The sequence below is a fragment of the Aulostomus chinensis genome, chromosome 18 (assembly GCF_037954235.1).
Source record: "Aulostomus chinensis isolate RoL2024-O1b breed Wild chromosome 18, RoL_Achi_v1.0, whole genome shotgun sequence".
Classification (NCBI taxonomy): Eukaryota; Metazoa; Chordata; class Actinopteri; order Syngnathiformes; family Aulostomidae; genus Aulostomus; species Aulostomus chinensis.
The window spans coordinates 10,765,410-10,777,526 of record NC_141337.1 but is presented as its reverse complement, the minus strand read 5'-3'; the positions used below and the strand labels follow the sequence as shown (position 1 = coordinate 10,777,526).

General features: G+C 41.7%; 1 protein-coding gene across 4 annotated transcripts in view; it reads right to left on the bottom strand.

Annotated features, from left to right (window-relative positions):
* Nucleotides 1-12,117, bottom strand: part of LOC147245110 (CREB-binding protein-like) — a 39,910-nt gene that overhangs the window by 11,567 nt on the left and 16,226 nt on the right. For all 4 annotated transcript variants that reach the window (XM_086186270.1, XM_086186272.1, XM_086186271.1 and 1 more), the window contains exons 3-12: nucleotides 9,466-9,633; nucleotides 5,281-5,533; nucleotides 3,708-3,821; nucleotides 2,713-2,964; nucleotides 2,470-2,569; nucleotides 2,112-2,249; nucleotides 1,057-1,174; nucleotides 754-928; nucleotides 602-664; nucleotides 199-320 (exon numbers count right to left, since the gene is read on the bottom strand). In XM_086186270.1, the coding sequence (XP_086042396.1) occupies nucleotides 199-320; nucleotides 602-664; nucleotides 754-928; nucleotides 1,057-1,174; nucleotides 2,112-2,249; nucleotides 2,470-2,569; nucleotides 2,713-2,964; nucleotides 3,708-3,821; nucleotides 5,281-5,533; nucleotides 9,466-9,633 (1,503 nt within the window). The remainder of the gene's footprint in view (nucleotides 1-198; nucleotides 321-601; nucleotides 665-753; nucleotides 929-1,056; nucleotides 1,175-2,111; nucleotides 2,250-2,469; nucleotides 2,570-2,712; nucleotides 2,965-3,707; nucleotides 3,822-5,280; nucleotides 5,534-9,465; nucleotides 9,634-12,117) is intronic.

Sequence of the window (12,117 nt, the reverse complement as noted above, 5' to 3'; positions counted from 1 at the left end):
TGAACATCTGGGTCAACCACAGAGCAAATATCATATGTATGCTAAACAAGTGTCACAATGGTGACATGGAAAAGGATGAAAATGCAGTCAGAGGGTGAGGGCCATTGAATAGGAAAGGGAAATGGGAGAATTGAATGAAGAACGATTGGAAAAAAAGAGCATGTGAGACTGAGGGCGAAGAAAAAAAATAAATCATACAGCAGGGACGGAGCTCATGTTCATCTGCTGTGGATGGTTCATGGGGGACGGAGCCCTCGGTCCCAGGGGTGCCTGAGACATCTGAGCATTCTGCATTGCCATTGGGTTAAACTGACTGATTCCTGTGAGAAAACACAAACAATGAATTACAGAGCTGATTATCATACGGAGGATTCATCTTAACTTAATATTCTCTGTCCTTCAGGGGTCAGCTTACTTTAACATTAGAGTTTTGAACACTAACTGTCTAAACACCCATGTGTGCACAGGAACACCCATCACTTCAGGTCATCCTTAAGATCTAGGAGAGTTATCCCCATAGGACATATGGATCCCACCCCCCACCCCCCAAAAAAACCACACAAACCACAAACTGTTAAGAAAGCCATATGTATGCAAATACCTTGGGGCCCCTGCATGCGGTTCATGATAGGATTTGGCATGTTAGGCATAGGCACAGGTCCATCTGAAAAAGACAATACACACAATATTCACAAGTTGTTAAAAGTTATAGAACTATGTGCGTTAAGCAGAACCCAGAGAGTGTTTACTAACTGGAAGGTCGGACAGCCTGTCCTGGGCCCATTGCGTTGGGCTGAGCCATACCAGGCTGTTGAGGCCCAGCTGTGCCAACCATGCCAGGCTGGTTTCGGCGCCTGGAGCGCCTCTTCTCCTCAAGTTCCTTCTGGATCTTGTAGATCTTCTCTGCCAGGAAGTGGTAATACTCATCCTAATCAGAGATTGACACAAAAAGAAGTAAGTCTGTTTGGTTAGAGAAGAAAAAAAGGAAAAGGTCAGCAAGAATGACTGCCATCACCTGCGTTGTAATGGTGTAATGAATGAAACAGAACTAGTTACCCTGCTGTTAGCCGACTCATACATGTCACCCTCAACCTTGCGTGCATATGCCACCAGGTTCTCCATTCGCCGGTCCTTCAGTGCTGCAGGGTCTGGGGTAGGGAATATGGCTTGTACTCTAAAAAACAAAATAAAAGGAAAAAAATGCTCAAACAATGCAAAACTCAGTCATAACATCTCTATTGGCATTTATGCGACAGAATTTCTGGATGTGAATCTTATGGCACCTTTACTATTCAATCAATTTTCAGGGGGCTTAATTTTGATGATAAAATAATTATCATTTGTGATTCATCTTGTCAGACTGGGAGTATCTTTAACTACAACAGCAATTTAAAGAGATGTGTCAACTGGATTGTTAAAGTTATCAATTGAAGATTTACTGAATTGTTTCCTCTCAATCAAGAGGACCACCTTAAAATACAATTAACAGCTGTAGTCACTGAAAAAAGTCATTTTGGGGCAAGGTCACAAATTAAAGATGTCCCATTAACACCTCACACAGCTATTTACACACATTTCAAACCTACTTCTTACTTTAGCTAAGCTGCAATTGCTTCTTTCTTTCTCTGTCCTGTTCTTCTGCTTGGTCTATCTCATGTTTAGCTATCCTGCTGTGTCCTTTATTAATAATCGTTCAGGTTTAATGTTTTCTGCTATGTTGGAAGTGAGGCTCAGCAGCTACATGTTAACTGCTGATGGGCACCAACCCAGAAGAGGAGTTTGTTTGCTGTGCTACAATAACTTTAATTGAGGAAGGACTGTAAGAAAAGGTAGAAGAGGGGAAGTTGCATCCATGCAACAGGATATCCACAGCGCTGCCACTTCAGCAGCACCGTGTTTGAGTCCAGTCCATCCTGTCAACTGTCTGACTACATGCTGCTGCTGTGCCACTTCCGTTCCGTCTGTGTCCTATGATTAACATTTCAAAATATCAAAGTTTTTAATTTATGAATCAATGCATACTCATTCAGGTCCGCATTGTGATGCAATATAGTAATGATGTTTTTCCTCCACCCCTAATTTTCTAATAATTGTTTCAATGTTCAACTTACAGTTTGTGCACCAGGTGAGTGCGCAGATCCTGAGTGACATGTTCATGCCAGGCCTTCCTTGTCCCCGATGCTGAGAGGGGAGTAGCAGCGGGCAGATTTCCCATGCCTCCTGTGACAGAACCATCAGGCAACATCTGACTGTAGGGCAGAAAAAGAAGGAAACTTTAACACAAGTTCAGAGTATGGGTGTGCGTGTGTGGACGTAAGGTCAACAGAAGATCCAATGAAAAGTGGTTCATCACAAAATAATCTTTGGACTTGCAGTCCAAATTGATTCTTAAATTTATATTATCAATATCATGTTTTAAGAAATTACTACTCTGTACAACTATTTCTATACCATAAATAGAATGCGTACTTGTTGAGTGTGGAGGGCAATGAGGAGTCGGAGTGCATGCCCGTCTGATCTGAAGAGGGGACACCCATGCCTCCTGCCATCTGGTTCATCTGATTAGTGCCTGATAAAACATTTATTTGCATGAATTGAGAAATTATTGACAAATTATTAGACAAGATATCTGGATACAGCTGGATTTGTAAAATGGTAATAACTGTAGTCACACACCAGTAAAACATGAATGCAAGACATTCAATGCTCTACCTAGTGGGTTCATATTTCGCAGCTGCTGGTGCCCCTGGGGATTTTGTTGAGGAGGACCCTGTCCCTGGTTTTGCCCTGGGACCTGACCAGGGGACTGGTTGCCATAGGGTAGGCCCAAGGCAGCATACGCCCTCTGCATGGAGCTAGGGTCGATGTGTGTGGCAGCACTGTTGATGGCTGTGGAGCTTGGCTGGCCAGCCCCCACTGAGCTGATTGCATTCTGCAGGCCAGCCCCAGGGGAACTGAGCATGGCTAGAGGGGGAAGGAGGAGGAAACAACAAATGACTTGGATTAAATAAAGAGTGCAATAAAGAAAACTTATAATTCTACTGTTACATGTGTGCTTTTCTGTCTGATTGCTAACGAATATTTCCCAAAATATCTGTACATGAATAATAAAAGAAAAACAAAATTTACAATTGTGAACTGCCATTGATCAGAATTTTTATATACAGGTTTTCCTTTAAGAGAAAAACAAATCTTCTTGAGCAGCCTCAGTCTATGATCCCTGCTGTGTTGACTGCTGACAGGGAGCATGCTGCCTCTGTGGGGGATTTAAATCTGTCATAGGATCATTTAACCAATCAGAGAGCATGCTGTCTCAAGGCCCTGCCCCCACTGATAGCAGAGCCACAGAGCCCCTCCCCTGGGTGTCTCATTACAGGCCCAGCCTTTCTTGAGGAATCCTCTCACTGTTCCAGCTTTAGCAATCGGCAAGCCAACACAGAGCTGTGACAGGGAAATACAACCTGCAGGTGGCATCACTTCATACAACACACATTCACTAGAAGCTCAGTGCAAGTAACAGCCTCATTTTGAAAAGATAACACAGCTTTCTGTCCCCCAAAATGAGTAAGATGTTACAGATAACAAAGCATCCAAGTCTGCATAAGGAATTCTTTACTATGATTTTGCAGCTACTCATTACCTCATGAATATACACTGTAAATGGACTTATAGAGGAATAAAGACAGGGAACTGAGGGCTTTACTCACGCTGCTGGTTTCTCTTGTCACTTGCATTCTTCAAAGGAAGGCAGACTGGACAATCGTGCCGCGTGCAGTTTTTCCAATGGGAGATGATCTGTCTGGATGATGCACAGTGGGCCACTGGGGGGGAAAGGGGGTAACAAGAGGCACTGAGTGAGGTGATGTGACAGGTCACTCAACAGAATCTGACCTTTTACAAGATAAAATACAGTGGCCACAAATCTAATTTAGATCATGACAATTAACACAACATAAACTGGGTGTTAATTCAGTGAAGCAGGATTCGGGTAAGCTAAAGTGATCAGCACCTCAAATTTAGGACCGCAGACTCAAAATTAAGTGATAGTACAATATGCAAACAATCAAATAAAAGGTATAAATTTAACTTGAACCTTAAACACTTTCTTGGATTTAAATTGGCCAACAGCAAGCCAAACTGCAAAGGGAAAGAAATTGAGATCCACCTTCATGATATAAAAAAACAAACAAGCTAATCTTGTTGTTAAGAAGCTGTTGCCGTCAGCAGGAAATCATTAGAACTTTCAACAAAACACCACTTTATAGCTCCTACGTATGGATGCTGATATTGTACCCGCATCTCCGGCTCTGATAACAACTCCCAACAACAGGCATAGTGCAGTTGTCCCATTCAGATTGAAATTCAAACACTTGATTACAGATGGGCACAAGTAATTTATTATTGATAATTGATCATTTTGCATTTTCTAAATGATCACTTGAAATTTCATGATCAGAGGAAGCCGTGTTGTGCAGCGCAATTTGACTATGTCACAGTAATGACACATCTTACCATCAATGGGCGATATTTAACAAGTTTTAGGAGAGAGAGGAAGAAACAGTAATACTCCGCTTCCTTCTAGCTGCCGTTGCAAACATAAACATGAGAGGTCAAGGCAAAGTTTGGCATGGGACTATTACAAATGGAAAGGCAATGACATTCATTGTAAACACTTCGAAGCAGGGTATAAGAACAACAAAACCCCATCCCGTGTTGACGTTGATGCATGCTCCTCATCTCAACCCAGCATCACCTCCGTTAGCATGGAGGAGCTATGGTGCTAGAGGGAGAGGAAATTACCCAGGGGATCAGCAAATTTATGGACAGATACGTGGCTGTAAGTATCGTTTTATTTTTTGAAATCTAAAGGATTTATTTGAACCAGCATGTAGCATTCCATCATGGCGCACCTTCACCAGGCTCATGAAACTTACTACAGAGAAAGAGGGCAAGAAGCTGTTCAAAAAGTTAGCCACGACTGAAAGAGTTGTGCTAACCATAGACTGCTGGACAGCTTTAACAGCTGAGAGCTATCTCACAATCACCTGCCAATACAATAATCAATAAATTGATGATTTATTGATTGACCATTAATTTTCCACACGATCAACTGAACAAAATTATTTTTCAAATGTCCATCCCTTCTCTTTATCAAAACCTCGGTCAACTCTCAACACTGAATGTAAAATATTAGTTGGCACAATAATATTTTCATCAGGTTTTATAACAGGTGCATAGGTCAGCACCATCTTCAAAAAGGAGAGCATCACTTCCACTTACCCTGGCAGGACTTCCCAGCCTGGCAGTGGGTCATGTGGTTGAGGACGTTCTTCATGGTGCGGCAATGGGGCAAAGTGCAGGCCCTCACCTCCCCATTGGCCTGCTCCCGTCGCTGGCACTTGTGTGCATGGAGCAGCAGGACCAGCTGCTGCTGAATGAGTTTGCGCTTCTCAGGATCAGCCGTTGGGCCTGCTGACACACCACCAGCCCCAGGGACCATGCCCACCGATGCTATCTGCTGCTGCATCTGGGTCTGCAATGGAGAAGCACACATCAAAACCCAGACGAGAGTTAGGGGTACCCCAATAGCGGACTATGACAAAAGACTTTGAAGGATACATTTTGATTACTCAGTTGGCAGTCGAATTAAAAATTTTAAATCTAACGCCACATGAAGAGTCATTGACAGAGAAACTTTGTGCTCCACTGATAGTTGTATAATAGTTGCTCCTCTCTTTATGTCAAAAAGTGGCGACAGTTTAACAGCCTGACAGCTGACCATTCAGTAAGGATTGACCGATACATCGGCCGTCCGATATGTTAGGCTGATTTTTTGCATTTTTCATTTGTATTGGCATTGGCCGATACGTGCGTGAGTTTGCCAATATCATTTTCCCAGCATGATTTACAGACAGGTATCCATGGGCAGCTCTGTGTTGCTAGGAGACACGACAGTCCACATGCAGACAATGCCTTGCTCCTCCCCTGCTTGCAGAGTGAAGCAACTTCAAAACAACAGTAAGTTTCAAACTTTAAAAGCATTTTTTAATTGTTAAACTTGGCTGAATGTGGCTTGCCTTGTGTATATAACTGTTAACCACTGTATTTAGGGAGCTGTTTACGTAGGTGTAGGCTATATAAACAGCTGTTATGAACATCTGTCACAGAATCAAGTAATCATGACGTCAGTTCCGTGGTGTTTGTAGGAGTTTCATTCAGCCAACACTGGGCTTTGGATGTCTCTCTCTCAATCCCTCTCCCCTAGAGCAGGGCGGAGCAGCGATAACTTTTACAATTAGTGAAATGTTTTAGACGTAGTACGAATTAAAAAAGGGTGGCATGGTGGTGCAGTGGTCAGCACTGTCTCCTCACAGCAAGAAGGTTCCGGGGTTTAAGCCCCAGCTTGGGCACAGGGTCTTTCTGTTCAGTCTGCATGTTCTCCCTGTGCCTATGTGGGTTCTCTCTGGTACTCCAGCTTCCTCCCACAGTCCAAAGACATCAAGAGAGGACGAGGCTGATTGATACTCTAAATTGACTGTAGGTGTGACTGTGAGTGTGAATGGTTGTCTGTCTATTTGTGTTGGCCCTGTGATGGACTGGCGACCCATCCAGGGTGAAGCCCGCCTCTCGCCCAAAGACTGCTTGGACAGGCTCCAGCCCCTCCGCGACAGGATGAGCCATAAATGGATAGATGGACTAATTGAATATGAATTATGTTAATGTTTTGTGATAACAACAGCAAATGGCTCTAAAAACGGTACTTATACAGTGGTGCTTTAGTTCAGTGGTGTGTGGTGTTTTTTTTGTAGTTTTTTTGCAGGGAAGCCAGGCAAGATAAGATAAAAGTTTTGGTTTTTTTTTACTGTTTTTTTTGTTGCATAGTTGCAGTGTGCACACCGTATGCTGTTAGCTCGTTACTGCTGTTCAACATTGTAATTGTTTTATTTATACTTCAATATTTGTTATATATATCTTATCTTATCAAAAAATTACCGTAAATTCAGGACGATAGAGCGCACCTTTATATAAGCCGCAGATGCTTATTTTAGGGAAAAAAATCAACTTTGTACACGTATAAGCCGCACCGGTAAATAAGCCGCGGTGCACGGCGGAAACACCTCGGCTGCCCGTTCTCGCGTTTTGACCCAGTCTTCCAAGATTTCAAGTCCGGGCCATCTGCTATTATGACCTCTGAAAGCTTTTGTCGTCTTTTTGCATTGGGTCAGTTCGTCATGTTGCCGCCTCCAGCATCTCACCATCGATTCGTTTATGCCAAACTTACGTGCTGCAGCTCTATTTCCATCTTTAACCGCCAGATTGATTGCCTTTAAATTGAAAGCTGCATCATAAGCATTCCTTCTTCTGCTCTCCATCTTGAGGGTGAGTACAAATGACTGAAAATATGGTGTGATGCTCTTTTTACACTGCACCACGGCATGGACTGGACACTCCAAGTACAGTACTTAGAGAAATTACCATAACATTTGGCTAGGAATTTCCCTAAGTACGGTACTTGGAGCTACCATCAGGAACAATAGGGAATTACTGCCCGCTGCCGCTGCCCGCCACACCCCAGGATGAAGGTAAAATCCTCGTATAAGACGCACCGGAGTATAAGCCGCGGGGCATGAAGCGTAGAAAAAAAGTCGCGGCTTATAGTCCAGAATTTACGGTACTTGAATTAAAAGCACTGACCTCTTGTTTTCAAGCTTGAAAATGTTTGATAGTTGAAAAAAATAAATCTGTTAAATCCTAGAGTAATTTCCAATTTATGCTTAAATATTTTATTTCATAAAGACATTACTTGAAGAATTAAGAGCACCTACTCTTTTGTTTGGTTGTTTTTATGTGGGTTTGATAAAGTTGAACAAAGATATCGGTCATCGGCTAAGTGTGATGGGGAAAAAACAAAACAAAACAAAAAAACGGTATGGGCATCGGCCCTAAAAAAAATCCATATCGGTCGATCTCTACCATTCAGTCTCCTGACGATCTTATTTTATGTCAATGTTTCTGTCCTACTCTTTGTAGAGGGTGGTTAACAATGTGTTGTACATGAGGGGCATTTAGATCCATTGTCTTGCTTGAACAGAGCTGGATGTTTCGGTGAACTTCTTTAGTATCACATTACATTTTGCTAGTACCTATATTTAAAAAGAACCTGTCTAAGTTGCCTTGTGTTTATTTAAGAATATTTGTTTAATCCTAAATGTCAACCTTCTGAGAGATTTTGGAGAATATCAATGTCAATATTTTGCCTTGCACAAAAGCAAGCACATTTGTCCACTTCCATTTCCATGAGCCTTATTGATACAATTAAATATCCGAATCATTTGATAGCCCTTGATTAAATGAGTATCATACATATAGGATAACAAGTCGACCGATGGCTTTACCTTGTCCAGTAGGAAAATCTTAGATTGGTCACAGCTTTAATCACAACACAACATTTTGGACTGGCATATTAAAGTTAAGTCACAAAGAAATAGCCTTTAAATGAAAAGAATATGACAGACATTTGATGTTTAGCAGGAGCTTAGATACATGGGGAAAGATAGGAAATAAATTATGGCACTAGAGAAGGAGGAGACCAATCGGTCCGTGGAAAGTATTTGTTACCTCAGAGAGAATAAGGGGTAAATGGTGCAAGAGGTACAACTTTTGTAAGACAAAAATAAATACAATTGGAGACTGATATTTTCTGTCTATGAAGTCAATTTCTGGTACCGCACAGAATCACCTCAATACTCAACAACAGAATTGTTCAATAACATTGACGTAGTGGATCAGGTATAGATGTTCATTACCTTAGCTGATACAAATCCGTGTTGGAAATTAACTTTTTCTTCCAGCACCTAAAGTGGCTGTAGTGGTTCCTGATGATAACTTGATAAGATTTATTTACTGAAAGATTAACATACCTATGTAGAAATAAATATATAGGTATTGATATCATTTTGGCAAGAACACAATGGGATTAACGGAAAAATGCTCCTGACACTAAAATAAATTAACAAAGTTTGATGATTGGAATATATTTTTTCTGCCCTGTTCTGAGAAATTTTAATGAAAGAAGGCAGTGACAGATGTATGGATTTCAAAAGAGGAAAACAAAAACATTAGTTTTCCCATTTTCAACAATTTAGTATAGTTTCCGAGGTACAACTACACACAAATTGTGATGTACTTTGTCCTAGTGATGTAGATCTTAGAATTTACGGGGAGTTTTTGATTGCACTATGGAGGTCCCTTGTTTTCAGTCTATGGTCAGTGATTGTACGTACAATCACAGTTAACATTTTATTAAGATTTTATGCGGAAATAGCACAACCACTCTTTAAGTGTAACTAGTGTTGCCAATTTCAAACCCTGACACCAATCCTTTAAAATATGCTCAGATCACCACATTTATAAAAAACAACAACAACAACAACAACAACAAACAACCATCATGTGTACACTCACCATGTTTGGCACACTCCCAGCCCCCTTTAGCTCTGCAGGGAATTGTGGCAGATTGTTGGAAAGGGCTGTCTTGTTCTGGAGTTGTTGACTGTTGACCCCCGTTGCCCCCATCTGCTGGACTCCAGCCTGACCATACTGCTGGCCAAATGGAGCTCCAGACATCCCCATCTACAAACGCCAGACAGGACAAGGGGTGGTCAGCAAACATGCATATCGTACAGCATGATGCTATTTTGTCACCAAGTACCAAGAATAATATGTGCGAAAGTATTTGTAACAGTTTTTTTTCCCTTTGAAAATGCACAAATAGCAAGCTGAGGGGCCATGTGTGCATGGGCCAACGAGGTTCCACTACCTCAGATTCACTAGTAGATGACAAACCATGAGTTTGCTCAAACAAACCTATAAAGCTTGAAATTTATATTTCTTTTGTACAACTACTCTCTGAAAGAGACAGTTAGCAAACTGATTAAGTCCCCAGAGGTAATTTATTACCATATCTCTGATAACCATCAACATCCATCTGTCTGCAGCCTTTGCCTGATTTGCTTCGCTGAGGTTCCCCACTGCCAGCAGCGCTCCAGCAGACCAAGCAATCCCAGCCCAGTGGAGAGTGAGAGAGAAACGGAGAAAAGGACCAGCTTGCTCAACAGCTGAGCAGAACACTGGGCTGCAGCCTGCCCCTCCCCCCACAACTGCACAGAAACGCACAGATGCCTGCCCGATGCCTCTCTGCCTCCCATTCACACATGAGCAAAGCTTTGACATCCCCTCACACAGCTTCTCCCACTTGAGGCTCTGCATTTATTATAAAGTGACATCGAGCTAGTGGGCAGTGCTGTCTGTCACATATGAAGCCACTACTGTTTCCATTCCTCTTTCCATGTCCTCATTTCTCCTCTTCTATTCCCCCCTCACAGCCCCTGCATCCACACATGAACTGACTACTCTAAAGCTGATTTACAGCCCCATTATCTAAGACCAAGAGGGCCAGAAAGAGAAGGCATATACCAGACAGGGGGAGCAAGGGAGAAGTAAAAGTAGTTAGTTCGAAGGGAAGGTAGGACACTCCATTTTACTGATAGAAAATAAAGATAAAAATAGTCAAACTAATCTAATTGTGTCCTGACACCCCAGGAATGGTAGAAAATGTGTCCAGGATGAGAAGAAATGCTCCTCAGGACAGAGATTTAAGGTTATCTTTGTTTATTATTTAAAAATTGACAAACTGAACAGAGAACTCATTCCCGACTACTCAACCAGTGTGAGTGTGACTATAGGTGCTTCCACTCAGTTACTTGAAATGGTCTTGCACAAAACTCAGAACAATGCCGGGCCTCAATCAAAGCACTTGCTGGCAGGACCTTACTAATGTGCTTTTCATATAAATTTACAGGTGTAAACCAGTGCATTAGCTAAAGCCAGGACACTCAAATACAAATCACAAGTTCAACGCATGCTTTCAAATTTCAGCTTTTTGAGTTTGAGCTTGAGCTTGTTTGTTTTGTGACCATATGAGAAACAAGTAACAACTTACAAAATCATTTATTTGTGTTCTTAAATGTTTGGATTTACAACAGTTCACATTCACATTTGGATTGTTAAAATAAATCCTGTGCATACTTTGTATTACGATACTGCCTGATGTGATCTAATTACAAGTGGACAGTTCTTGGCTTAAAAGGTAGCTCCACATTTGTCTTCGGTGATTGGATCTTATTTACCCTCTCAGTATGCAAATAAACACACAAAACTTCCATTTGCAAGGTTTTAAATCATCGTGTTTGCCCACAACAGTTTATATATATTAAAAGCAGCAAGGTGAATATGGCACTCAAATTATACTGAGATGACACCCCTTAAATTTGTTGTTGTAAATTGTGTTGATCAAAATAGCCACTCAATCTATAACTGACATTTTTAATAGTAAAAGAATTCGTCTTCTTTTGGATGATGTCTGGTGTTTGAACGGAGAGCCGCAGCAACCAAAGGCAAGATCAGCTGATGGGCAGGAGACATTACCTTTTAATAAGACAGCGAGTGGCACAGCTGGCAGTACTTTCCTGTGTTTATCAGTTGGAAATTAAAGGCAAAAGAAAAAGAAATCCCAACACCACGTACCAGATTGGTTCTTCAATTTGTTTGGAACAAACTAAACCAGCAAAGATATTTGACATACACTTTATACCTCAAACGTTGCCATCACTATGCACTATGCCTTCATTAGTGCACCCAGTGTGTATTTCTGCTTTAGCTAAGGACATCAGCTGATGAGGTGGTCCTTCAATGTGGCCAAGGGTGCATTTGCATTCACACTACTGAAACAATGTGGTCACATGGCCAAGACCACCTGCGAATGGTGTTTCAGTGATCCAGTCTTAAGATCCATTGACTTTGTGTACACCTGGTATGAAGAGCTATCCAGAGTGTTTCGATCACAAATGGTCAGCCTTACTACCGGGTGTGCACAAGGTCTAATTTTTTAGGACCTGTGATCAAAAGTGGTGAAAAAAATTGTGAGGATTTTCATTTCACTAATTGAAGAGTATGTCTGCTTCTCCTCAAGTCCAAGTGTTCTTGGATAGGAACTGGCAAGTGGGGTTGGACTATATTAAGCATGCGCTTCATTCATTTGTAGAAGTGGGCAATAAT